Below are 27,776 nucleotides of genomic sequence, written 5' to 3'. Positions count from 1 at the left end.
CGCCCCGCCTCTCCGAGCGTGTAGGTATCCTTCCCAGCTGCGGGCAGCTCCCGGCCCACCGCTGCCCGCGGGGAATCGGAGATGCGGGCGTCTGGCTGAGTAGGCGTCGCCAGCTTGTTGGCTCCTGTGAGGTGGAGTCCGAGGGCGCGGGCTTGGACCCCGGAGCAGTAGCGCGAGAGTACCGTGCGTCGCGCTCATGGACTCGTCGGGGGACCCGGAGGGCCCACGCCTCCCCAGAGGTGATCGAGAGCGGCGCGGACAGACACCCCTTGGTGGCATGGGTCCTGTCGCCTTTATGGACGATTGAATTAATTTTAGCTTGGTTTGTTTCGGAGGGCTTCGAAAAAGCAGGGGCCTGGCGAGGAGGGTGGGGGAGCGGGTCTTCGGGTTAGAGCCTCTCTCTCTCTGGAAGGGGTTAAAGTTCAGGGCCAGGGCGAGGTCTCTGAAGACTTTTCTCCTCTGTAGCGCTGCTCTTGTAAATATCCTGTCTTTGGGAATGCATTCAAATAAGTATGCCATTAGACAAAGGTAACGCATTACATTTGGAGCACCTACTGTTGCTCCCCCTTTTAACCTGCTCTCAGTTCCCTTCCTCATCTATTCCAGAAAGTTTTACAAAGATTCTTGAGACTTCCTCATCTTGCACAGATTCAACCCCCCCCCCCCCCCGGACTGCAGTGGCAACCTCTGAAACGTAGAGCAGACCAAGTAAAGTTTTCTTACTTAAATTTCCTTTTTCTCCAAGCCTTTGAATTTAAAAATGACTGATAGATTTGCTGAATATTTGAAACTGAGTAATTGACCAGTTATCTATAAAATTAAGTGAACAGTTAGCCCTGGAAATAAGTATTGAAATAATCAATGCAAAAGGCCAGTTATTAGTGTAAAATACGGATCGATTTATGGATTTGTGGGACTTGTTTTTCCAGCAGCATACCATTGTATTCATTTGCCAATTGAATGCTGTAGTTTGTTTTCTCCTACTTACACGTCACTTGCCTTCAATACTACCCTAGAACAGCTAACTTGACATGCTAAGAACACTTTGAGTCCATGTAACATATGAAGCTAGTAACTGGAGAAGTTACATTATAGTTTAGAGAGCAGTACCCTTTGGAGGGCTCTTGGTTGCCTCATCCTTCCTGAAGGAATTTACTAGAAGTGGAAGAAATAGTGAAGGCAAAACAGATCAGATGGTTTGATAAATTCTGCCCTGAAAATGATATGTTTTCAAAATGGGAGTGATGTACGAGTTTTGTGTTACATTTGATCAAATGTGCTATACTCAAAATAGCCCTTAACTGTGCAGATATTATCTTCAGCGTGCACAGAAGTGACTTTTGCGAACTTTAATCAGGAGTCCCAATTATATTGTAGCATGTTTGCATTTAAGGTGATGACCCTCCAGGAAATGCAAGAGAGACATCCAGACAGCTTTCAAGAGAACAGCTCTTTGTACTGATATCAGCAGCTTCCATTAACTTGGGTTCTATGATGTGCTATTCTATCCTTGGACCCTTTTTCCCCAAGGAGGTGAGACATTTTTCTATTTTTCTGAATTTTAATTTTTTAACAAGCACTTTGAATTATTTCATTCTGTGGTGTGTAAAATGTAAAAATCTGTATTTAATAAAGATGATGCATAGAACTTTAGTAAACAGAAAGACTTCTGATGGAATATTTGATACCAGAGAAAAAAATCCAGTCAGAGAGGAGACCCTCTTGGGAGATAACTCCCCTAAATATAACTGACCATCTGTGGATTACTTCTCTTACATGTAGTTTGATAAATCTTTGTTTGGTTTCTGCATTGAAACAAGGGGGTGCTCTGAGTAATTGAGATTTTGGCATTATTGCAAAAGGTCTATGCTGAGACAGGAGGTTTGTCTCCTGGAGTTTTTAACTTACTAATATTTTGGAATTAGGAAGACATGGTCCCATTAAATCCCCTTTCTTTAACTTGAATTTCTTACGGAATCTAGTAGCAATGGTTTGTGCCAATGAGGAATTCTTAAAGTGGCTAGTTCCTTCCAACCATTGCCTTTTATGTGGGTTTATGGTTCATGACAGACTCAAAGGGAATTAACTCGTAGAGAATCCCTTATCTGGAGGTGGGTGGGGTGAAGCATGAAAGACGGGTACTGGCTTTGTACTCTGCCCAAATCTTAGCTCTCATTGCACTCTGAGTTCTCTCATTGACTTGATAACCTGGAGTTTTTCATTCTGTGTGTTACCAACGAGGATGGAAATGGCTTCTCTGCTAAAAGAACAATGTGACTTTGTACCTATACAGTGCTTTTTAGTTTTCAATGGGCTTTCCCACACATTTATCCCATTTGGTCTCTGCAGCTACTGCATAAGGGAGTAGGAGAGTAGCGAGAATCTCATCATGTTGCCAATGAAGACGAGACTCAGAAGTTCAGTGACTGGCCCAGTTTAGTTCTCTTTACTGAGTGGGAGTGGAAGGGTTAATGGTTTCCCACTCTAGGGTCTGTAGGCATTAGATACATTAGGGCAGAAAAGAGATAAGACAATGTCCCTCTCTTGTCAATTCACTGGGAGTGGCAAAAGATGAAAAAAAAAAACCACGAGTTGCAGAGTACTTGGACACCGTTTACCAAAGGCTCTTCAAATTGTTAAGAGACTCTAGGGAAAGGAATAGTTAATTTTGTCCTGTGTGCAGGTGGGGAGGGAGACAAAGGGATAGTACTGAAAGGGACTTCATGGGATAGACCTAAGGTAAATCTTGAGAAATGTAGTTCTCAAGGTGAACAACAGAGGCAGAGGTGTTGTAGGAAAGAAATAGGTTGGATAGTCATGGGATTAGCAAAATAAATAGCATAGTCTTGGGGAAAGCAGGCGACTTGATGTATCTTGGGCTTTGGCTGGAGGGAAGTCCAACAGGAGGCAGCAGATCTGCAGAGGCAGGGGGAGCTAGAAGGCAAGGGTCCTTCCATGTAGGCCAAGGATGTCAGCGAGAAATTATCAGGGATGTCTGATCAAGACAGAATAGCCTGATTAAGTTTGGGTTTCAGAAAATATAATGAGGGGTAGAGCCTCTGGAATTAGGGCAGAGAAGAACTAGAGTAACAGGAACGACAAGATAGTGGAGCGTTTCCCGGCTCAGTTGGAACTCAGAGCAGTATTAGCTTCCTCTTAGTGGAATCCGAAGGAAAACCAGACTACAGATACATGGTTTTTAATTATTTTATTTTATTTTATTTTATTTTTAAGACTTTATTTGCTTGATAGAGCAGAGTAAGAGAGAGAGAGCACACGAGGTGGGGGAGCAGCAGGCAGAGGGAGAAGTTGGCTCCCTGCTGAGCAGAGAGCCCAGTGTGGGACTTGATCCCAGGATCCTGAGATCATGACCTGAGCTGAAGGTAGATGCTTAACCAACTGAGCCACCAGGAGCCCCTGTTTTCGTTGTTAATATTTTTTCCAATCTTTTTTAAAGAAACGGACATCGAGCTGATGTACGTTGTTACATTTGTTTTGGCCTGCAGGATAGCAATTAGACAATTCTATACATTACACCATGCTCACTGCAATGAATATAGTTACCAATTGTCACCTTTCAAAGCTGTTCAAGTATTATTGATGATATTCCTATGCTGCACTTTTAAGTTTTTGATTTACTTTTTTTGTTCAGGAGGGACAGCTGAAGGAAAGAAGACAGAGGAAGGGAGAAAGCATTCTAACTTTAAAAGGTCTAGATATAAAGAGTGGGCTCTTTCTTTTCATTTCTTATTAAAATAAAGTCTTGTGGTTGCCAAATGTATAGGCAAAACTTAACCTTTCCTCCTGCATGTATCCTTCCTATTACCTAGAGCTAATTAGACAAAGGAGAAACAGGGCCCTTCTTATATTCTGGTGCAGGATTCCTATTTCTACTTACCCTTTTTCTGGCACCCTCCTTCTTTGTCACAGGACAACATGTGAACTAGAAATTGCTTTTAATAGCTATTCTTGGTTTTCTAATGTGAAGCAGCCTCCACATTCCAAAAGTGATATTTAGCTGCTGCCCTAGAATGTGATTCTGAAATATCTGAAGTCACCATCCCATGTCCATGGTGAATGCGGGCACCTGCGCAACATGGAAACTGTCATGGCTGCCATGATGGTGTAACTTTTGCATGTCTGCCTCCTCTTTTAGAAAATGGGGCCAGCTAAAAACGCACCCCTTACTCAGTTGTTGTAAGAAAGCATGAACAACAGCACTTAATAGTGATCCTCATAGTGAGGGTCCAGTAAATAAATGTTAGTTGCAAAGCCATTATATCAATAATGCCAGACTCTAGGATGAAATACTTACCAGATCGACTAAGCAAGGAACATGGATAATGTGACTTGACCAATGAATGTTCTTTCCATATCTTTTTTTTTTTTAATATTTTATTTATTTATTTGACAGAGATCACAAGCAGGCAGAGGCAGAGAGGGGTAAGCAGCTCCCCACTGAGCAGAGAGCCCGATGCGGGGCTCGATCCCAGGACCCTGAGGTCATGACCCGAGCCGAAGGCAGCGGCCTAACCCACTGAGCCACGCAGGCACCCCTCTTTCCATATCTTTATTGACTCCTTTGATGATATCTCCCCGCTGAGGGTACCTGTTTTAGTTTGCTAGCGCTGCCATAACAAATACCACAGACGGGGTGGCTTAAACAACAGAAATTCCTTGTCTAACAGTTCTGGAGGCTGGAAGTCTGGGAAGATGTTAGCAAGGTTGGTTCCTTATGAGGACTGTGAGGGAGGAATCTGTTCAGGCCTCTCTTCTTGACTTATTTATTGCTGAGTTCTCATGCCATCTGTCTACTTTTGGTTTTATTGCCTGAGTTTTTGGTGTCAAATCCAAGAAGTCATTGCCAAGACCAACGTCAAGAAGCACCCTTCTTTGAGGAGTTTGACAGTTTCAGATCTTACATTTAAGTCGTTCTGAGTTGATTTTGTGAGCGGGTGTAAGATAGGGGTCTGATTCCATTCTTTTGTTTGTGGATGTCTGGTCTCCCAAATGCCATTTGTTGAAGAGACTATCCTTTCTTCACTGTCTGTCCTTGACATCCTTGTGGAAGAGCATTTGACCATAAGTGTGTGAGTTTATTGCTAGGCTTTCTAATCTATTCCATATGTTTGTCTATGCCAGTGTCATGCATTTTTAATTACTTCAACTTGTTATTAATTAAGAGAGTGCACATGCAGGGGCGTGAGTGTGGGAAGGGGGAGGGTCAGGGGGAAAAGGAGAGAGAGAATCTTAACAGACTCTATGTCCAGCACAGAGCCCTGCTCCAGGGCTTGATCTCACGACCCTGAGATCATGATCTGAACTGAAATCAAGAGTCGGATGCTTAACAGACTGAGCCACCTAAGCACCCCTGTAATTTATTTTGAAATCATGAAATGCGTTGCCTCCAGCTTTGTTTTTCTTTCTCAAGATTATAAAGCTAACAATTCTTCATGGGTGTGGTGAGTGAATAATTTTCATGTCAGAGACTGGGTCTTACTATAGTTTCCCTTCCTTCCCCATTCTGTTTATTTTTAAATGATAATCTTTGAAATTGCTACACAGATAAAGGTTACAAGAAAACAATGCCCTGATCTAATAGCTCCATCTTTCCACATGGATGAAAGTTTGTCTTGCAGACTTTGTTTCCTTTAATATTTCTTTAAAGGCTGAAAAGAAAGGAGTCAGCAATACAGTTACGGGTATGATCTTTGGATGTTACGCTTTGTTTGACTTGCTGGCATCTTTGGTGTTTGGAAAATATGTAAGTATTAAAATTCATATGAATACTTTCATTTTTATATGTTGTATAATGAATTATTCCACTATAAGTCTAGAATTTCCATTGATACAGACATAGCCATCATTATATTTTATGAATTATGCGAAGTGTTGATGGTTCCATTCTTTGGGTTGATTAATTTTTTCCCCAAGTTTTTATTTGAATTCCAGTTAGCTAACATCGTGTAATATTAATTTTCAGGTGCACAGTATAGTGATTCAACACTTCCCATTAAACACCCAATGCCCATTGCAACAAGTGCACTCCTTAATCTCATCACCTATTTCATCCATCTCCCCACCCACCTCCCTTCTGGTAACCATCAGTTTGTGCTCTATAGTTAAAAGTCTGTTTCTTGGTTTGTGTCTCTGTCTCTTTCTTTCCCTTTGCTTGTTTGTTTTGTTTCTCAAATTTCACATATGAGTGAGATCCTATGGTATTGGTCTTTCTCTGACTGAGTTATTTCATTTACCATAATGGGTTGATTGACTTTTCACTTCTTCCGTGTTTGCAAGCAATGTATATTGCCATTCCATTAAAGAATTATTATAATCTTATATTAATTGTACATATATTGCCCAAACCTTGTATTTTCTGATGCAGAAGATGTGTTTATGTGGATGTGGACTTGTAACAGTCATCAATTTACTACTCTTCTCTGACATTTATTATAGCTTGTACAAATTGGAGCAAAATTTATGTTTGTAGCAGGAATGTTTGTCTCAGGAGGAGTTACAATTCTCTTTGGGTAAGTCATGTTCTGATATGTTTGGGAACTTGAACAGATTTCATAATTTATCTTCAATTTAAAATTTTAATGGATTCTTTAAATCACTCAGTACCATTGATTGCCTGCTTACAGCCGCACAAAAAGCTATTGGTGAAGGGAATTGGGTGTTTAGAGGATAGGGCCAATGAAGGAAAGAGTCTTCTAAGGACTTGCCGTTAAGTGGTTTCTGAATCTATTCATCAGGGCTATGAGTGTGAGTGACAGAAACTTAACTCACTTTTCCAAGTCACACGATATGTTTTGGCTCAAGTGCCAAGTGCATTAAAGAAACAGCCAAAGCATATCAGGAGACAGATGTTAAAATAATGTGTTTGGAGATCTTTCTCAAGGTCCTGGTTTTGCTTTCCTCTTCTTAGGCTTTGATCTTGGTCAAGGTGTCCCCCTGTGGTAGCAAGAGTTCTCCCGGCAGCTCCCATAGGAAGAATTCCTCAACAGCTTCCCACTTTTCCTGAGTTTCCGGTAGATTCTCAGAATGGAACCGCTGGCCTGATCTTGTTGGTGACCCATCCTTTTATCTGGGGCAGTGTAGGGGAGGGGGACACTCTGATTGGCTAGGCTTGAGTCATATGCTCCTTTCGGAATGGTTCCCTCCATTGCTTTTTCCAGGAAAAGAGAAAATAAGTACCAAAGGTAAAATAGCTACAGAAGTCTTAAGGCAGGGACGCCTGGGTGGCTCAGTGGGTTAAAGCCTCTGCCTTCTGCTCTGGTCGTGATCCCAGGGTCCTGGGATCGAGCCCCGCATCCCATTGGGCTCTCTGCTCAGGGGGAGCCTGTTTCCTTCCCTCTCTCTCTCTTTTTCTCTCTACCTGCCTCTCTGCCTACTTGTGATCTCTGTCTGTCAAATAAAAAACAAACAAAAAAAAAACCAAAAAACTTAATAGAAGTCTTAAGGCTTAGAGTCCTTACACCAGCAGTATGGTGGCAAATCATCTGAACGAGCCTACACAATTACTTGGGGAGTATAGTGGCATGAAAAGAGCACGGTAAGATGATGAAGTAAGGTCAGGAAGCCTTCATATCAAACTAAGTGGGGTTTTTTTTTTTTGGTCCCCCCCCCAACTTTTTTCCTTCTTTTTTTTTTTCCTTTTTTTTTTTTTTTGGCAGGGGGGTAGTCTTCTATTTTCTGCATTCCTTTTTTTGTTTGTTTGTTTGAAGATTTGAGTTCTGCCACTGAGGGGTACCTGAGACCAAGAAGTCTTTTTTTCATCTATGTTCTTAGCAGAGTGATTCTACATGTTTCAAAAACCAGATTTAGTATCACCTGCAGAGGACCAGTTAACATCAGCATACAAGGTCAACGAAACTGTCATTATATGATGCAGATTGTTAACCAAAAAAAGAAATAATTGCCTTCTACTGAAAGTACAACAAAGCAAGTTTAAAAAATCATTTTTTTAAAGATTTTACTTATTTATTTTATAGAGAGAGAGCTTACAAGTAGGCAGAGAGGGAGGCAGAGAGAGGGGGGAAGCAGGCTCCCTGCTGAGCAGATATCCGGATGCAGGGCTCCATCCCAGGACCCTGAGATCATGACCTGAGCCAAAGGCAGAGGCCCAACCCACTGAGACAACTAGGCACCCCCAAAAAATCATATTCTAAAGAGATTTATTATAAGAGATATGATCCTTTTCAATGAGTCGAGATAAAAAGGAAAAACAATAAAAACCAGCCCGGCATTTGAGAATTGTCTTGTTCTTTTTTAGTGTATTGGATCAAGTTCCAGATGGACCGATATTTATTGCTATGTGTTTTCTAGTGAGAGTGGCAGATGCGGTCAGCTTTGCGGCAGCAATAACTGCGTCTTTTTCCATTCTCGTAAAGGCTTTTCCAAATAATGTGGCTACAGTGTTGGTATGTATTTCATATGTGTTTCCTATTTTCCTCTTAGCATTGGCGAAAATATTCACGTTTTCCAAGTTAACACTTCCTTTGAGATCTACTTTTTCCTATTTTCTGTGTGTTTTGGTTATCTTTTACCCCAGTTACTACTTCCAGCAGCAGGCTGTCAGCAAGTGTACCATCAGTCTTACTTAGGTCACTTCCTATGCTTATGATCTCCTGAAGGAGCAGTTTGACAGGTAAATGGGGTTCAAACTAAATATTCTTTTTTACCATTAAAAACAAAACAAACAAAACGAGCTCCCTGGTAGTATTTTGTTGTCTCTCTGTACTCAGACTGTGACCGAGCAACAGTGGACAGTTCCTTAGCAACCAGACACTTGATTTAAGCTTGAGGCCTTCCTCTACTTTTCCCAGATTCATGGAAGGAATCTTAGAGGGCTTGGAGTCCTTGTGTGCTCTCTTACTTTTCCCCAATTCCAGAACCTGTATTCCATTCCCCTATATTAGCCGGACACCTAGTATTAGTGACAGACCAGATGTCTGTCCCAACTCTTGACTGCCTCCGTCCCCAAGCAGGCTCTCTTACGGCTCTCTCCTCTGGACCCAGGCACTCTGGAAGGACCTGTGGTTTGCATATCAGACCAAATGCAGCCCTCAGAAGGAATCATTTTTCCTTTAGACTTTAGGGCCTCCTCAGCCTAGTTCTAAGAAAGCCCTTATGTGGGGCGTCTGGGTGGCGCAGTGGTTTAAGCCTCTGCCTTCAGCTCAGGTCATGATCTCAGGGTCCTGGGATTGAGCCCCTGAGCAGAGAGCCTGCTCTCCCCCCCCGACCCCGCCTGCTGCTCTGCCTACTTGTGATCTCTCTGTCAAATTAAAAAAAAAAAAAAAAAAGAATGCCCTATTTACCCATATTAATACTATAGTTTTGGTCATTAGTATTTTTGCTGTGTAGGTAATTATTCCCCCCCCCTTTTTTTAAAGGTTTTATTTATTTATTTGAGAGAGAGAATGAGAGACAGAGAGAGCATGAGAAGAGGGAGAGCCAGAGGGAGAAGCAGACTTCCCACCAAGCAGGGAGCCTGATGTGGGACTCAGTCCTGGTACTCCAGGATCATGACCCGAGCCGAAGGCAGTCACTTAACCAATTGAGTCACCCAGGTGCCCATATTTCTTCCCACTTTTTATTGAATATCTATATCTATAGCTAGCTGACTGTTCAGGCTCATTTTATGTTCTGTAGCCATATGGTAGGCAGTGATGTACATTTCCCAGAAACACATTTCTCAAAAACGGTTCAGAAGAACACGAGGCCCTTGACAGGCTCTGTAAAACAGTGTTCTTGGGGTAAAATGGAGTGTGCCTGTGCTGTCCTCCAACTTTCACTTGAGTGAGTGTATTAAGGCTCTGAGAAATTCTGTAGTAAAGATATTTTATTTAATTTTCCACAACTCAATTTGACTGTGGAACTACTTTTTGACTGTTAAAGAACTGCTCTTCTGTGGAACACTCTGGAAGGTGCCACCCAAGGAATTTCTTATGATAACAGCAATAGTCAGTGGGTTAAAGCCTCTGCCTTCAGCTCGGGTCATGATCCCGGGGTCCTGGGATCGAGCCCCGTGTCGGGCTCTCTGCTAGCAGGGAGCCTGCTTTCCTTCCTTTCTCTCTGCCTGCCTCTCTGCCTACTTGTGATCTCTGTCTGTGAAATAAATTTGAAAAAAAAAAAAAAAAAAAGGCTCTGTAAAACAGTGATTTTCTGGTCAACAGGGGAAATTCATGTTGCCAACCCCCTTTCTATATAAAAATTACAGCCTAAAACTGACACAGCTAACTTGGTAGTCAATGTGGACAGCTTCCTTATGGCAAAATGTAGAATTCCTATATTCTTACTGAAATTGAAAGTTACCAATGGACTACTTTTGTGTCCTCTGTGAGGTCTCAGGTTGCAAGGTTGCAAGCCACAATCTCTGCTTAGCACCGCCAAAGACTAGATTCGTTTAAAATGGTGCAATTTCTATAAGAGATTTTTAAGAGTAAAATATTTTCCTAGCACAGTTTTGTTTATTTTAATTTTTTTTAAAGATTTTATTTATTTATTCAACAGGTAGAGATCACAAGTAGGCAGAGAGGCAGGCAGAGAGAGAGAGAGGAGGAAGCAGGCTCCCTGCTGAGCAGAGAGCCCGATGCAGGGCTCGATCCCAGGACCTGGGATCACGACCAGAGCCGAAGGTAGAGGCTTTAACCCACTGAGCCACCCAGGCGCCCCTGTTTATTTTAATTTTAACAAAAAATTTTATTTAGTACCCAATTCAGAAGTTGCCAAAGGAAATATAGAATAAAGTGAATATATTCTATACATTACTTTTCCTCACCTTCATGGACACACCTGGTGTCTAGGAATGCAGTCCCACATCAGTCCTCCTGGAGGCCACAGAGATTACAGGTTCTTTCTAGAGTGATTCCATGTACATATGAATGTGTTCATGGGCGTGTGTGTGGACACACACGAAGGCATGCATGTGCGCACATACAGAGGGCATATGTGATTCTTTCCCCTTTGTTTCCTTTACGCTAGTGGTAGGATACTTTCCACACTGTTTAGAGCCTTGTTGTTATACTAACAGTGAAATCACTTTGGAGGTCTTTCGGTGCCTATACATGATCTGTGCCTATGCATGAAGAGTTCCCTACTCTGGTTTCCCTTCAGTGGTAGTATGTAGTACTTCACTATATGGAGGTAACATACATCCATGGTTTACTCAAAGTGTTGATGAATGTTTAGATCGTCTACATCTTTTGCTGGTACAGACAGTGCTACAAACACTTAAGTTTGTACGTATACCGTGTCACATCTTCACGACTGTGCCCAAAAATTAAATTCCCGGAATGGCATTCTGGGTCAGCGAGTATGTACCAGATTACCCTCCTGTGTTCATTCATTCACCAGCAGTGTCCGCATGGGCTGCTTTCCTCACTTTCTTGGCAGCAGAGCATTTGATGGATGGTTAGTAAAAACTGGTATCTTGTGGTTTAACCGTTTACTTCTTTTGAAAATGAGGATGGGCTTTCTTTTATATGCCTAAGAGCTACTTGTATTTTATGTGTCAATAGTCTACTTATAGCATTTGCTCATTTTCCTATTGGATTCTTCATTTTCCCCCATTGATTAGTATTAGCTGTCTTGATATATTTGGGGAAAGTAGTCTTTTGTCAGTATTTTTTCCCCTGTTCTTCTTTGTCTTTTGATGTACTTAACCATCCATTGGTTTTCATATTTTTATGTAATCTGATTTGTGAATTTTTTCTTTGGTGTCTTGTGAGTTTTATATTGCAGTTAGAAAAATTTCCCAACCATAGGGATTAAAAAAAAATAAAAAGCCTACCATATTTTATTTTTCTAGAATTTCTATGCTTTCAATATGTGTATTTAAGTTTTTGGCTCATCTTGGGTTTGTATGGGTTTGTGTGTGTAAATTGTGAAGCGATAGAATTTTTTTCAGATGGTGTCCATTAAATCTTTACTTGTTAATTCTTCAAACAAATTATATTGACTCAATTTTCTTTTTCCCCCCACTTTTAGGGAAGTCTTGAGATTTTTTCTGGACTGGGACTAGTTTTAGGGCCTCCTTTAGGTGGCTTCCTGTATCAGTCCTTTGGCTATGAGATGCCTTTTATTTTGCTGGGATGCATAGTTCTGCTGATGGTACCACTCAACATGTACATTTTACCTAATTATGGTAAGACTGCATTTATTACTCACTTTAAGAGTCTGAAATGTAAGTGTATTTATGCCTCTGTAGGAGGCCAATTTAACAAATACTCACTTTCATTTTATATAAGCAATAATAGATTTATGGCACACCCTAAAATATTGATTCTCTTTTCAGAAATGTTACTGTAAGCAGTTTATATGAATTTCTATGTATTACAAATTGGTTCTGACCTTTAGAACTGTCAAATATTTAATTTCTCATCATAAAACATCACCCTGTGAAGTGCCCACCAGAGGTCTTCTTGGACTTAATTAAGTATTCTGAATGACAAGTTACCAAAGGCCACACTATCTTCTTGGAAGGCCGGTAGGCAGGAGAGCGGGGTCAGACCTTCTCCCCAGTTGTCCTCCCAGCTGCCAGTGTGAGAACACACAGCCACATCGGGCAGTAATGGAGGACACCCTGGCTTCAAAACTTTATGCCACATAGGAGTCAACCTATTCTGTAATGGCTTCATGGACGTAGCTGGAAGGGTGACCATGAGGGACATGCCTGAGTCAGCACACTCAGGGAAGCACCAAGCTTGGTGTCCTCATCAGATACACATCGTTCATTTCGAGTTCTTTCTCTACGGACTCTACGGAGTGACATTTACCAGGCAAGGGCTATTTTTATTATAAGCAAGATTGCCTAGTAACGTCGCTGGCATTTGACCTTTATCAGGTGATGAGGGGAACAGAGCTAGAGAGTTAACTTGAAGGCTGGAGAGGAGAGAGCTAGAGAAAGTTTCTAGAGAAGAAGTACCCCCCTGAAATGCAAGGTGGTGCTTGTTTCTGCGCGTGACAGTGGTTTCTGTGGTCGAGCATCCTGCTCGCTTGGTTCACAGATGAACACTGGGCTGATAATCAAGAAACTGACACCGGGTCAGAGTCTCATGCAGTGGGAAAAACAGTTCTGTCAACCCTTTACCACACTGTAGAGGGAAAAAAGACTGCTTATTAATTCATGGTAGGACGGGTATTTAGAACTTCTGTGGTGAGGCACTAGACTGGCCTCCCCGCCTCTTTACTCCTGGAGTCCTGGCCTGCAATTTTTGTCTCCACCTTGCCCCCACCACGTGATGTCTTTTGCGGCCTTTTCTGACTGCCACCAGCCTATTTCCTTGACAGTTAGTTCTCTTCATTTCTGTTACTCCTCCATTAAAATCTCCAGCATTTTCACTGAACTTAACAAAATCCCTGTTAGCTATATTTTTGTGAACAAAAGGGTTTGGCAACGTTGCTGTTCATCTATAGGGATCTTCTATTTAGATTGAATGGAAAAAAGCTGGTATTAAAAAAAACTCTGGGGGCTCCTGAGTGGCTCAGTGGGTTAAAGCGTCTGCCTTCTGCTCGGGTCACAATCCCAGGGTCCTGGGATCAAGTCCCACATCCGGCTCTCTGCTCAGCAGGGAGCCTGCTTCCTCTTCCTCCTCTCTCTCTCTCTCTTTGCCTGCCTCTCTGCCTACTTGTGACCTCTATCTGTCAAATAAATAAATAAAATTAAAAAAAAAAGAAACACCTCTGAGATTGATAATGTTAAGACTATAAATATAGGGACGCCTGGGTGGCTCAGTTGGTTAAGCCGCTGCCTTTGGCTTGGGTCATGATTCCAGGGTCCTGGGATCGAGTCCCGCATCGGGCTCCTTGCTCGGCGGGGAGCCTGCTTCTCTCGCTGCCTCTGCCTGCCTCTCTGCCTGCTTGTGTGTACTCTCTCTCTCTATCTCTGGCAAATAAATAAAATCTTAAAAAAAAAAAAAAAGAAAAGAAAAAAAGACTATAAATATAGATTTAGGGGTTCCCGTGAAGGAGTACTTATTAAAATTAATGCTTTTGGAGAGCTTATGGATAGAAGTTAGAAAATGAAATTTTCTTTTATTTTGATGATATTGGCAGAATTTGGTGCCCTGTAAATTCTACCCCACTCCTTTACCTCCTTCTGGACTCACAGACAACGTGGTTCTAGTTTTGGGGGTTAAGAGTCAACTTTAGTCTCTCACTCTCTCTCTTATCCTTTGTATCTGTTCACCAAGTTCTCTCTTCTGTACTGCTCTCATGAAATACTTCTAAAGCAGTCATGGATGTGCCAATCCTTTTATTAGAAATCCCTACCTGTGAAATGTGAGCCATGAGGAGCTATTATGAGAGTGCAGTAGAGGAGTCACATGGTCTGAAATCTCTCCCCTTCCCATCTTCTCTGATCCCTCCTTATCCTTCAAAACTTACTCTCTATTACCTCTTCTGGGAAGTCTTTCTGAACCTTCTCAATCATCCAGCTAAATGCTGTGCAAGTAACACCTCTAACAGTAGCTTCCTGTGGCAGCATCATCAACCAGGGGGTCATGTCTCTCTAAAAGAATAAATCAGAATTGTGGGGAGCAGAGAGAGTACCCGAGTAGCTTGGGAAAGCTCCCCTGGTGATTCTGCCATGTGTCTTATGAAGCACGTATCACGCTAGGTTTTTGTTGCTTGGCCTCCTGCCACAGTTTAATTAAACTCATTATGTGTTTGCTTCTTTGGACGCTCTTATGTATTCTCTTTGTGATTTCTCATTTTTCCCTGCTTTGGATTTAGAGAAGGCAATCATTTCTGCCATAATAGTTTATCTTATACCAGAAATCCAATAATACCTTTTATATGCAAATAAATATAACCAATTAAAATGGATCTATAATTTATATGTCAATGGTGACTAATGAAGCTCTTTAATAAACCATTCAAAGTCCACACCAAATTAAGTCTCTCCCTGCTGGCCCTGTTACCCCGAGCCACATGGCGGTGTTTGTCCTCTCTCTGAGTCTCACTGCACACCTTCTATAGTTGAGTGTCCTAGACTGTGCTCACATTTGGTTCACCATTGACTTTTTAGCTAATAAATAAGAAATTAACATCATGGTTTAACTTTATCCCTTGGATCTTGACCAAGTTCTAAATATAACACTCAAAATACTTGAACCATTCTTTGTGCTTTTTTTTTTTTTTTTGGTATTTTGCTCCGTACTGGATCCTTGTTCTCCAAGAATTAAGTAATGAACCATGACAGGTGTATTTGGAGAAACAAGGATATGCAAGTGCTGATCTTCACCCTCAAGGAGCTTCCTTGTCCACACCTGGCCAATATCATCTCTGCCCCAGCACGTGGCTGCCTCCTGACCGGTCCCCTTGTCTCCATTCTCCACAAGGCCACAGAGAGGTTTCTTCAAACCACAGATCTGATTCCTACCCATTATTTGGATTCCCTAGTGATTTCTCAGGCTTCTAAGTGTGTTATCCAGAGTCTTGCACAAACCTGCTTCTGCAGTATGATCTCTCTCCATGCTGCTGGTATCCCCTATGCCCTTCTCCATCCACTAGCTTTGCCGCCCTTCATTTCTTCAAACACAGAATAGTTTTCCTGATTTTTGAGTCTTAGAAGGTGCCATACCTGGAATAATGTGCCTGGCTTATTTTTTCCTCATCCTTGGCTTCCTCATCTTAAGCTCATGCTTTGGGCATCAACTTAGATATCAGTACTTTCGGGAAGCCTTCTTTATACGGCTCTCCCTGTTTTTGTTTGTTTAAGGTCGTCCTCTCATATGCTCTGAAAGGTTCCCTCCTAGTTACATCCTAGCTCTCTCCTCTCCTTCCTGTAACTTCTTTGTGAGGTCAGGGCTTGGCTCTGTCTTTTTTGCCTTTATCTGCCCAGCATTTTGCAAAGATTTTTCTCAGTAAATTAAGAGGATGATAGGAAAATCACCAAACAATATTAAACAATAATAAAAAAATGTAGTTTAGGTGCTAAAAGTTATGGTAGATTCCAGAAGTGCGGTAGGAAACAGAGAAAGGTAAAATTTGTGGGCCAGAACCAGACCTTACGGAGTGGATAGAATTTGAAAAATTAGCAGGAGAAAAAGAAAGGAGTCAGAGCATGTGACTGGAGGCTTGGAAATAACCATTCTTGTTGCTAGGAACAGTGAAGAAGCTGAGTTCCTGCAAGGGGATACTGGAACTGAGATCAGCATAGTTGACTTGAGGGCCAGTGTAATTTATGTGTGATTCAGTAGCACGCCTCTCAATCTGGTGTTTTCTTTGCCATCAGAAAAAATAATTTTCTTGTGCTCTTTGGTGAACATAGATTCCTTCTCAGCATATACATTGTTCCTTAATAAAGCTTCTGGCTTTTCCCCTACACCAAATCTAACTTTATATATTCTCCGTCCCGTCTGGGGAAGGCCTCACTTGCTTCTCAGTTATAACCTATAACCGAAGACCCTCTCTTTTCCTCACACTCTGCTTCCAGTTGATTCTTCATGAATCTGAGAAACTGTTTTTAAGAAAACTCAATTGTGGCTCCTAGGTTTGAATAATTTATATGCAATATAGATAATAGGTAATTTTAAGCAAACTCAGAGGTGCAGTTATTTTGATTACCAAATAAAGGTGGCCTTACCAATTTTACTTTTCAAAATAGGTTGACATTGTGAACTACTCTGATTTTTTTTTTCCTTTTTCAAATTTTTACCCAAAGACTCTGATCCAGGCAAACACTCGTTCTGGAAACTGATCACTCTACCCAAGGTGGCACTCATAGCCTTCGTCATCAACTCACTCAGCTCATGTTTTGGCTTCCTTGATCCTACTCTTTCTCTCTTTGTTCTGGAGAAGGTAGGTAGCCTGATTGTCAAAGAGCTCTGCACTGTAGAAGGTGGGTGTGTTTGCTTGCTCTTGGGTTCTGCTTTGTGCAATGAGCTCTGAGTGGCTGTGAGAACTGCATAGGGTGAGAACTGCACCCACGGGTAGCCTGTACCTTCCCTTGACTGGGGATCTGATTCAGGATGAACGAAAGAAGCTTTTCACTAAGTGGCCCGAATACTGGTCTCCTTTTCAAGGTCTTGTTCGAGTCATCACAGATCTGGCTACTTAACAAGGATACTTTCCTCTACTTGTTTGAATTCCAATGAGACATTTGGGGTACTCTGTAGCTCATTTGATGTTCTTCTCTAATGATCCCTTCTGGGTCCACTTACTTTTTAGGCTATTACATACATGCAATGAAATGACTATGGAATATATTAATCTGGGATAGTAGAGAGGAATCATGAGTTTCTCTCAATTTTTTTTTTTTTTTTGAGTGTTGGAAAATAAATGTTGAATTTAAAAGTTGGGTGTTGTAGAAATTTTCTCTCAGTTATTTCTGGAAAAGAGATTATTAATAATGTGATAAAGTACACTACTAAGTCTGGTAGTTAATTATACTGAAGAATTAATATGTGTTTATAAAGGCAGAACTCGAATTGCATCCCACACTGACTATATGTGACGTTTGGGAATTCAAAAAGCACAGTTACCAGACACACAGTTCCTCGAAGTCACTAGAGACAGTTTTGGGTATGTGAGATACCAAAAAGATAAACATGGAGACTGTGATTTTAGTGCCTGACCCAACGTTTAGGAAATAATATAGTATCTTGCTTGAGCATCTGTGAGGTAATAAGAAACATATTTTGTGTTTATGATGACACATGCCACTCGTGTCATCAACAGTGTATCTCTTCAAGAGTCATTTTTCTATCCTCTGAAGAATTTCTGCCTGAACAAGGGGAAAATATTGTCACCAATCTGTGGTAAATCCAAGTTGCTCAAGTGTATTTTATCAGAAATCTTTATAAATATTATTTTCCAAATACATTTGTTAGATATATCTTTACATTTTCCTATTTTTTCTATCAAAAGATTTTTATCCTGTTTCCCTTCTTCTGACTTCTCACTAGCTGTTTGAACTGGCAGCTTACTGTCCTGTCATTCGTCACCTAGCCTTTTAGGGTAGGACATTTCCACCCTGTCTCCCCCAGTTATAAAAATCAGAAGACACTGCTGACTTTTTTTCTTCCTACTAGTATCTTTTTGTTTTTTAAGATTTTTATTTATGTATTTGACAGTGAGAGCAAGAGAGCATAAGCAGGCAGAGCAGCAGAGGGAGAAGCAGGCTCCCCACTGAGCAGGGAGCCCGATGTGGAGCTCACTTCCAGGACCTTGGGATCATGACCTGAGCCCATGGCAGTTGCTTAACCAACTGAGCCACCCACGTGCCCCCTTCATACTAGTATCTTCAAAGGACTAGTTTGTTATAAAAATTTGAGACATATATGGACTCATATATAAATCTCATGAGCTTGCTTAAGGAAATTAAGGAAAACAGGAACAACTCAGTGAACCAAAAAAGATGTTTGTATCATGCTAATAACAGTATCAGGGTTGTGTGGTAGCTTACTGTTTTAAAAGCCTTTTGTAATGCATCACACCATCAATTCTTTAATTAGATATTAACAGCCCTTTGAAATAAATGGGATAAATGTTATTCTCGGTGTTTTTTACACCAGTGCATTTTAGTCTATGGGCAGTCAGCATCACTTGGTGGCTTTTTAGAAATGCAAATTCTTAGGGCACCTGGGTGGCTCAGAAGGTTAGGTGTCCCACTCTTGATCTCAGCTCAGGTCTTGATCTCAGGGGCGTGAGTTCAGGCCCCATATTGGGCTCCATGCTGGGTGTGGAGCCTACTTAAAAAAAAAAAAGGTAAGAAATGCAAATTTTCTGGCCCCATCCCATACCTTTTGAATCAGAAATTTTAGAACTGAAGTCTAAGAACCTCTTTTTTTTTTTTTTTTTAAATCCCTTAAATCAAGGCATGTTAACACTTGTTTCCATCTAAGGACCTCTTCAAAGTACTCTGGGTAGTTCTCTAATTTACACTAAAGTTTTTGAAGCTCTGGTTTACATGTAACAAATGTTAATGATTCATAGAAGCAAAATTATATGTTCAAAATCAAATGCTACAGAGCAAGACATTTAGGACTTTTGACCTCTGGTTAGGTTTTTTTCTTCCCCTTAGAGAGAAAAAGGAGTCTATTGACACAAGTCAGTGTCATTCTTAGGGCACCTGGGTGGGTAGTAGTGGGCTCATGATAGATACCAAGAACTGAAGAGGTGGCTAGAAAAGATTTATGTTTATTTTAAAAATGACTTAATAACATAACTCTAATATGAAATTTTTTTTACAGTTTAATTTACCAGCCGGTTATGTGGGACTGGTATTCCTGGGCTTGGCCCTATCCTACTCCATTTCTTCACCATTGTTTGGTCTGCTGAGTGATAAAATACCAGTACGTACACTGAATCTTCATTTATTTTTTATTTTTTATTTTTTTTTAAAGATTTTATTTATTTATTTGACAGAGAGAAATCACAAGTAGTCGGAGAGGCAGGCAGAGAGAGAGAGAGGGAAGCAGGCTCTCTGCTGAGCAGAGAGCCTGATGCGGGACTCGATCCCAGGACCCTGAGATCATGACCCGAGCCGAAGGCAGCGGCTTAACCCACTGAGCCACCCAGGCGCCCCCTGAATCTTCATTTAATAATCACTTTTGTATATTTAGCCCAGTGGCTTTCCAGCTGTACTTCTGGAACTTTAGAGATACATTGATTAGAATTGATAATCAATTAAAAAATTTTCAGCTAATTAATATATAATTGAGAAATAAAATGGTAAGATATTTAAAGTGTACACCATGGTGATTTGGGATCTGAATACATTGTGAAAGGGTGCATTCCATGGGTTAATTAATAACCCATCAACTGTATATTATCTTTTAATGTTTTTTTTTTGAGGGGGCGAGAACATTTAAATTCTACTGCATTCAATTTTTGGAGTCGATGGCAAGGTTCCAGTGTCTTCCAACCTGTCACTCTGAGAAAATTCACTTTTAATTGCTTCTTCTGAAGGAAAATGGGGTCTGCACTGAAGCTGTTGACAAACTATTAGATTTGACTTTTTAAAGGAAAAAAGTCCCTTGATGCAAAATAACATGGATTGGCCTTAAAAATTGGGGCAGAGTCAAAGAAGTAGTTAGGACTAGGGAAGATTGAGTGGAGACAATTCAGGTTTTCTGTGGGAATGAAGGGATTGGCTACATAAATATACATTGGTTGTCCTGTGGCCGGCCGTCCAGGTAGAAAATCCCTTCTGTTCTCCTTTGCCTAGGTCTAAACCATTCAGTTCAGATGATTGGTATACAGTGCTAGTAAGTACTGATAGCCAAATCTCCAGCTTCTGTGATTTTAGTGCTTGCTTATATATTTATTTGTTTATTTAGCATTTCCCCTCCTCATTAAGCTTACATAAATATTTATCAAGACAACTTACATGGGGATTGCTAGGTAATCTGAATGACAAAAGGCAAGGTTCTTAAACAATATTTGGAGCTCAGTTTTAAGACCCTCTTCTCTCACTGAGCAGATACTTTGCCTCTAGAATTTTCTGCCTGTGCTCAAGTAATTTAAAAGGAATAATTCTGTTGGGTACTTTTAAAATAATGTGAATATGTATTGCATCTACCAGGTGGTTCCTTGTGGGAACTGCTTTTTAAATTGTTATTTTTTGAATTGTTCATCGTGTGCAAAATCTATAATATGCTCCCTTCCCAAGGAATCCTTTTCCTAGGAAACTAGGGGTATATTGTTCTTGCTTTTCTGTTTATTATCTACCTATTTTCTCTTAAATGTAAAGTTTTGTTTTCTTCAGTGTATTTATTTAGATTTTGTTCATGTCATGGCTTGTATTCTTCAATGTTTTTGTTTGTTTGTTTGTTTTGTGTTTTTTTTGCATATGCTTTCTTTATGGAGGAACTTTACCTCTTAGAGTTTTTTTGGACTCTCATTCTCTTTACCAGCATCTAAGGAAATGGTTTCTGGTCTGGGGAAACATCATCACGGCAGTATGCTACATGCTCTTAGGACCCATCCCAATCTTGCACATTAAAAGGTAATGTTTTTCCTTTTTCTATATTTTTGGCTGAATAGCGTTAAGAATTATTAAAGAAATTTTTGGTGGGATGAGGGCACAGCTTCATATTTTGAACTTTAGTACTTCAATAAATACCTTGATTTAGGATTCCAGTGAATTGTTTGTTAGACTGGCAGTATTTTACATTTGTAGGAGCTAGCCAAAAGAAATGCCTAAAATCTATATGGAGTGAGGAAAAAAGCTTCTCCCTTTGCATTTTAATTGCACGTTTGTACTTTATTTTTAAAATAGTGTTTGTTGCTACCTACTTCTAGCTGATAGTTCTTACAATATGTTTTTGTTTTATCTCTTCCTTCTTGAGGCTTAAGACTGGGATCAAATCTTTCTTTTGTTTCTGTCTCATTCTTAGCAAATAGTAGCTGTTCATTAGAGCTTCTTTTTTTTAAAGATTTTATTTGTTTATTTGACAGACAGAGATCACAAGTAGACAGAGAGGCAGGCAGAGAGAGAGAGAGGGAAGTAGGGTTCTTGCTGAAATACAGGGAGCTTAGAGGTTTTCAGGTAGTCCTGGGATAAAGCGTGACAGGGAACAAGTAAGTATTTCAGGGTCCTTCAGACTTGGGTTTACATCCAGCCTTTGCCATTTACTAGATACGGGAACTCCGGCAAATCGTTTAGCTTCCAAGAGCCTTGATTTTCTTATCTGATCATAGTGTGTGCTGCTTGGTAAGATAATGCTGCAAGGATTCGGTGGGGAAATGGATATTAAGTAAATGGCACAGTGTGGGAAGTGGAACAAAATTAGTTTCCTGTCTCTTCCTTTACCACTTCCCTTCTAGGCCATTTTTTTTCCAGTCAATTGAAAACCCAAGTGATTGAAGGAGCGACATGAACATTTAGCCAATTTTGACAAGATTAGATACAGTGATAATCTCTTATCATGTTGACTCCTGGCATGGGATATGTGTGACCGAAGAAATTGAGATATCGTGGTGAATTGATATCCACCCCGGCTGTAAGGGTGCTGTCACTGAAAGAAGTGGGATAAAATGGCAATGAGGCAGACTAGTCACAATCATCTGTGAAACAAGCCACTCTGGGATTCAGCCTGCCCTCCCTACTAGGAGGCTTTGTGCCTGTCCACATGCTAATGTTGCTTGGTTTTGTTTCTTTCTCCAAAACCCTTTTGCAGTCAGCTCTGGCTGCTGGTGCTCATCCTGGTCCTGAACGGTGTCTCTGCTGGAATGAGCATAATTCCAACCATCCCAGAGATCCTCAGTTGTGCCTAGTAAGTCCCTTCTGTGCTTGAGAAGCGGGTCGTGAATAGTAGGGAGCGTCACACACTTTCTTGAATTTCTCAGTGTTCTAGGATGTTGGAGTTTTTTTTTTTTAAAAGACCAAATCTTGATGATTTTATGTCACACAATATTGTGCTATAAATAGTGTATGCCATACTATAGATGACAATCTATGGTAATGTTAACACGGTGATAGGTCGCATGAGCTATGGGTAGAGCTGTGGGTAGAGGCTTGGCTTGGTTTATGCCTAGAAACCCACAGAATTTTGAAAAGCCAGACCACAATGGAAAGGCCTCAGCATTGTTTCCTCCTCATGGAGAAGGTCCCCACAAGGGCATACGATCACCAGGTAAAATGATTCTAGTACCATTTCCAGTGTGTTGGGGGCTTGTGGTGGTGGTGGGGGTGGGTGGTCTCACACCACCTAGCAGCTCTCCAGAACCAGTTAGGTGTCCTGCAGTGCAACTGGATTCTGACACTATCTACCTGAAGAGAAGGTGACATGCTGAGGTGAAGGGCTCCGTCCTGCAGATGGCCGTGTGATGCGGCTGCTAATTCCAAGTCCAGGTTGTTAAATGTGCTTCTGACTGGCCTGTAAATCAGAGGTTCCCATGAAAACTTCCTAAGTTCAATTCATTTGCTAGAGTGATTCACAGAGCTCAGGAAACCAGTGTACTCATTAGAATTTACTGGTTTATTACGAAAGAGATTAAAGGATGTGAATCAACAGCCAGATGAAAAGACATGCAGGGTAAAGTCCTGATCAAAGGAGCTTCTGTCCTTGTTGGGTTTGGGGTCTTGCACACTGGCATATGGAAGGGTTCTGGTTCACCAACCTGGAAACTCTCTCACCCTGTCCTTTTGGGTTTTTAGGGACATATCATACATACGCACAGTTGATTATATCGATGGCCATTGGTCATGGAGTCAACCTCTAACCCCTCTCCCCTCCTTAAAGGTGGGGGCTTCCAGGAGTGGGATGGAAGGTTCTAACCCTCTAATCACATGCTTGGCTCTCTTGGCTAACCAGCCCCTAAGGCTCACCTTATTAACATGACCAAAGGCACTTGAAATTGCTTTCCTCACTTAGGAAATTCCAAGGGTGTTGGGGTGGCTGTATGCCAGAAACAGGAGGAAGACCAAATATATATTTCTTACTATAAATCCTAGTATCACAGTAGGCATTTGTCACCGGGCCACCAGTCTTTTATTTAGGAAGCATGATGAGAACAGCAAGGGAGCAAGGAGAAGAATGTGAGCTCTGTTGGCTCAAGTCAACTATTAGCCAAGCAATAAGGAGCTGCCTCTGGGTTTCCTAAAAGTTTCCCGTTACTCTCTTTGCACGTTCATCTCATTTTAAGAATTTCTTCATTAATTATGTTTTTATGAGACTTCATGCAAATGGGTCATGACTCGATATCATGCTTTATATATGCAATAAAATTATTTTTAGAAAACCATGGAGTCAACATAAATATAAAAATTCCTTCAAACTGGATTAGCTTTTCATCTTAGAAATGGAGTGTTCTGTCTGTTGGTTTTGTTCAGATCATTTCTGGTCTATTTTAACTTATCTGTCACATACTATTTGCTTTCTTCGTGTAGGTTTCCCTTTTCATACAAATCTGTTCTTCTGTCTCTGCAGTGAAAATGGCTTTGAGGAGGGATTAAGTACCGTGGGACTCGTGTCGGGTCTCTCCAGCGCAATGTGGTCAGTTGGGTGAGTAGCCCTTTCATTTATACCCGTCAGATGGAAAATGCTATCTCCACTTCCATGGAGAAATTGACACCAAGAAGTCCAATGAGCTGCCGAAAGGCACCTAATTCATTTAGACCAGAGATAGAGTCTTAACCCACACGCTCTGCCTCTAAGATCAGTGGTTTTACCAGCAGTTTTTTTTTTTTTTTTAAGATTATTTATTTATTTATTTGACAGAGAGACATCACAAGTAGGCAGAGAGGCAGGCAGAGAGAGAGAGAGGAGGAAGCAGGCTCCCTGCTGAGCAGAGAGCCCGATGCAGGGCTCGATCCCAGGACCCTGAGATCATGACCTGAGCTGAAGGCAGAGGCTTTAACCCACTGAGCCACCCAGGCGCCCCCATTCTGTCTTTTAAAAGTGATCTTTCCAAGTTCCTCTAACAGGAGCATGTCTCAAGTTTTAAAAATGTCTTCATTTCTTCATTCACTCTTCTATTTTTGACTCTTTGCTATCCCGAGGGATGACTATGCACTGACATGGTAGTGTATCAATAAATGTATACCGAATTAAGTTCTTTTCAATACAAATACTGAGAAGAATAGAGAGAATAATATAAAGATTCTTTTGAGGGTGCGTCTCCTTTTTAACATTCTTGTGTAAGGTACCAGTTTTTTAGAAGCAGTTACTATAATTTTAGAATTGTTTAAAATTTGTGAACGTCATTATCAGATATAATTTTTTTAAAATATTTTATTTATTTATTTGACAGACAGAGATCACAGGTAGGCAGAGAGGCAGGCAGAGAGAGAGGAGGAAGCAGGCTCCCTCCTGAGCAGAGAGCCCGATGCGGGGCTCTATCCCAAGACCCTGGGATCATGACCTGAGCCGAAGGCAGAGGCTTTAACCCACTGAGCCACCCAAGCACCCCAAGATATAACTGTTTTCTCACACCCAGTGCTCTGTCCAGGAATTGCTTTTGTCTTTAGTACTTACAGTTCTAATTTATTTATGTATTTATTAGGATTTATTTATTTATTTATTTATTTATCAGAGAGAGAGAGAGAGAGAGAGAGAGCACGCACAAGCAGGGGGAGCAGTAGGCAGGGGGAGAAGCAGGCTTCCTGCCCAGCAAGGAGCCTGATGCTGGACTCTATCCCAGAATCCTGGAATCATGACCTGAGCTGAAGGCAGACGCTTAACTGACTGAGTCACCCAGACACCCCCTTACAGTTCCAATTTAATGAAGATGGATGATCGAGGGATTGTGCTGCCTTTAGGAAGTAATTTTTAAATTTTTTTTTTTAAAACACTATTTAATACTCTTTCTCCTTTTCATTGTTAGTGCTTTTATAGGACCGACCCTGGGTGGATTTCTGTATGAGAAAATTGGTTTTGAGTGGGCAGCCGCTGTCCAAGGTCTTTGGGCCCTGACAAGTGTGAGTAATCAGTCTTTAGTTTTCACCCTCCTTGCATTTGTGGAGACGTGTGACTTGGAGACTTGACATTAACCCGTTTCTTTAATTGTATTCAAGGGACTAACGATGGGCTTGTTTTATCTGTGGGAGCACTCACGGAGAAGAAGGTATGGTCAACTCTTGAGCTTTTTTTTTCCCCTTTTTTTTTGTTTTTGTTTTTTGTTGTTGTTGTTTTGTTTTGTTTTAAAACATCTTTAATGAAAAATCCTTTAATGTTTGAGCAAGATTTATATCAATTAAAATCTTAATGTTCTCTAAGTTTGAATTTTTTTTTCCCCCTTTTAAAGTCTGCCTGTGGGAGTGGAAAAAAAATAACCATTCTGTATCCATGCTTCCAGTCAGCAGATTTCTGGGCACCCAAAGCCTTATTACTTGATAGATGCATTTAGGGGGAAAAGTAGAGATGTTGGTACTGGGGTTGTTGTTTTTTTTTTAAGATGAGAAATATTGAGGTTCTCCTCTTTTTTCTTTCAATGCAGATCTAAACTCCAAAATATTCTGGGCACGGAGGAGGAACGGACTTCCCTCTTACCTAATGAAATCTAGCCTTAAGAATCCTGGCTCAATACCCACTGGGAGACGGGTGCTCCTGGCCTTGAACATCAGAGTTAAAGCGGTTTTCTTAATATTACACACAATCCTCCATGGACTGTATACCAGCATCCTGACGGTCTCAACGTATTTTTGGATAATCCTGTGTTGGGCTGCCCTAAAAATCTGGCCTGCTAGACCAGCCATATTTGCAACATTAAGTATGAGAAGAGCAGTTGAAAATCAGCAAAAGTTTGTGTTTTGAGGTGATCCAACCCGGCCTTGAAGGGATTATCGACTCTAAGTCTCCTGTTTCCTTTGTTTACTTTTTAAGTGCACTAATTCTGTGAATCTACCTTTTGTTTATTAACAGGGAAATAAATGAATTCATTTGATATGCTTAAAAGTAATGTAAAGATTACATAAAATGTATAGAATAACTGTGAAATCAGTTTTTAAAAGGCATGCTGTCTCTCTGTCCTAAGATTTTTGTTCTCGTTCAAAAGGCATAATTCTTGCCTCCCATCATGCAAAAACTCTCAGCTCTTGTAGAAGTTTTGTTTGTGTAAGAGGCATAACATTAGTCTTCCATTTATGTAACATACTTTGAATTAGGATCTGGATTTATAAACCGTGCTTAGTATAACATTATCCATTTCCCTAATCTCCCTATTACAATTCTACCAGCTGTTTTGATTTTGTTTTTATTTTTGTTTTTTAACATATTTCTGGTAGATGTATTCCATTCCCAGAGCAAGTGAGTCCATAGGACTGTTTCTTGTATTCTAGGGAACGGGTTCATCTGATTTCGTGTGAAATCCATGCTGTTGCTTAAAATGAGTGAATCTCTCTGTGTCATTCTCATACCTCCTGATGTGTTTTCCTGCTGTAGTAGACACATTTACACTTCAAAAATAAATAAATAAATAAATGGTTTTATCTATATATTAATTTTTAAATATCTATGGAATGACTTCTCTGAACTGACCCCTCTGGGAGGCACTAGGAATTAAGCTGTGATCCAAATAAACAATCTCTGCTTTTATGGAACTTAGATTCCAGTGGAATAGACAAACCGTAAATAAATATCAGGCTCTCCCATTGTCCTGCAGAGTTGCCATGAAGGGGAAACGTCGTGATACAGGAGAGTAAGTGACTGAGTAACTTGGTGTGGGGTCCTAATTTAGATAAGGCCTCTCCAGGGAGAGGAGGCTTTTGAACTGAGACCTAAAGGCTGAGAATGAGGCAGTCATCTTGAGAGAGAGCCTTCCCTAGCACGTCCAAAAGGTCTTGACATGGTCAGAGATGACACTGAGGCCCACGTGGCTGAAATCTAGTAAACAGAGGAGGTGGGGGGGGGGGGGGGCAAGCTTTTCAGCCGGGGATTCCGGAATTTAATTTATTTTTCAGGAAGATCATTGTCTCTGCTTGTGCACTTGAGAGGTTGTCTCTGCTTGTGCACTTGAGAGGGGCTGCAGATTAGCAGGGACAGAGGATTTATGGGAGCTTTGAGAGACAGTAGTTTGGACCACGAAGGTAGTGGTGGAGATGAAGTGAAGAAGATGTGTTTGGAAGCGGAACCAACAGGACCTGCTCAGGTGAAGGCAGGGGAGAGAGGAGTTTAGGGTGATCAGAGATTTTGTTTGAGGGTGTGGTGTTTGATGGTGCCTTTTAGTGAGATGGGGAGGAATAGGAGTAAAATAAATCCAGAAGGGGCAAAATAACCCAAGATGGGATGCCCTTTCACACTACCAAAACGAAAAAAATTTAAAAAGATGATGGAGATGGGGATGATTGCAGCTACAACCGTTTTGGAAAACTGGCATTGATTGCC

At 41.0% G+C, this 27,776-nt stretch overlaps 1 protein-coding gene across 1 annotated transcript; it reads left to right on the top strand.

Moving 5' to 3' along the window:
• SLC18B1 (solute carrier family 18 member B1) lies at positions 1 to 26,887 on the top strand. The gene is made up of 14 exons (XM_059399165.1): positions 1 to 239; positions 1,394 to 1,533; positions 5,669 to 5,764; positions 6,457 to 6,530; positions 8,276 to 8,423; positions 11,992 to 12,148; positions 16,670 to 16,806; positions 19,200 to 19,301; positions 20,865 to 20,956; positions 22,131 to 22,226; positions 23,883 to 23,957; positions 25,279 to 25,372; positions 25,469 to 25,518; positions 25,891 to 26,887. The coding sequence occupies exons 1-14, from the start codon at positions 197 to 199 to the stop codon at positions 25,955 to 25,957; spliced, it is 1,371 nt and encodes a 456-aa protein (XP_059255148.1). The 5' UTR covers positions 1 to 196; the 3' UTR covers positions 25,958 to 26,887.
• The last annotated feature ends 889 nt before the right edge of the window (positions 26,888 to 27,776 follow it).

The sequence above is a fragment of the Mustela nigripes genome, chromosome 5 (genome assembly GCF_022355385.1).
Source record: "Mustela nigripes isolate SB6536 chromosome 5, MUSNIG.SB6536, whole genome shotgun sequence".
Taxonomy (NCBI): Eukaryota; Metazoa; Chordata; class Mammalia; order Carnivora; family Mustelidae; genus Mustela; species Mustela nigripes.
The sequence above is the reverse complement of the archived record's forward strand: the minus strand, read 5'-3'. Positions and strand labels throughout refer to the sequence as shown.

Bases quoted from the DNA above. Each gene is read 5' to 3' on its own strand.
- SLC18B1 (XM_059399165.1), top strand. From the start codon at position 197: ATGGACTCGTCGGGGGACCCGGAGGGCCCACGCCTCCCCAGAG. The intron at 5,765-6,456 runs GTAAGTATTAAA...CATTTATTATAG, and splicing joins CTTTGGTGTTTGGAAAATAT to CTTGTACAAATTGGAGCAAA. The intron at 12,149-16,669 runs GTAAGACTGCAT...TTTTACCCAAAG, and splicing joins GTACATTTTACCTAATTATG to ACTCTGATCCAGGCAAACAC.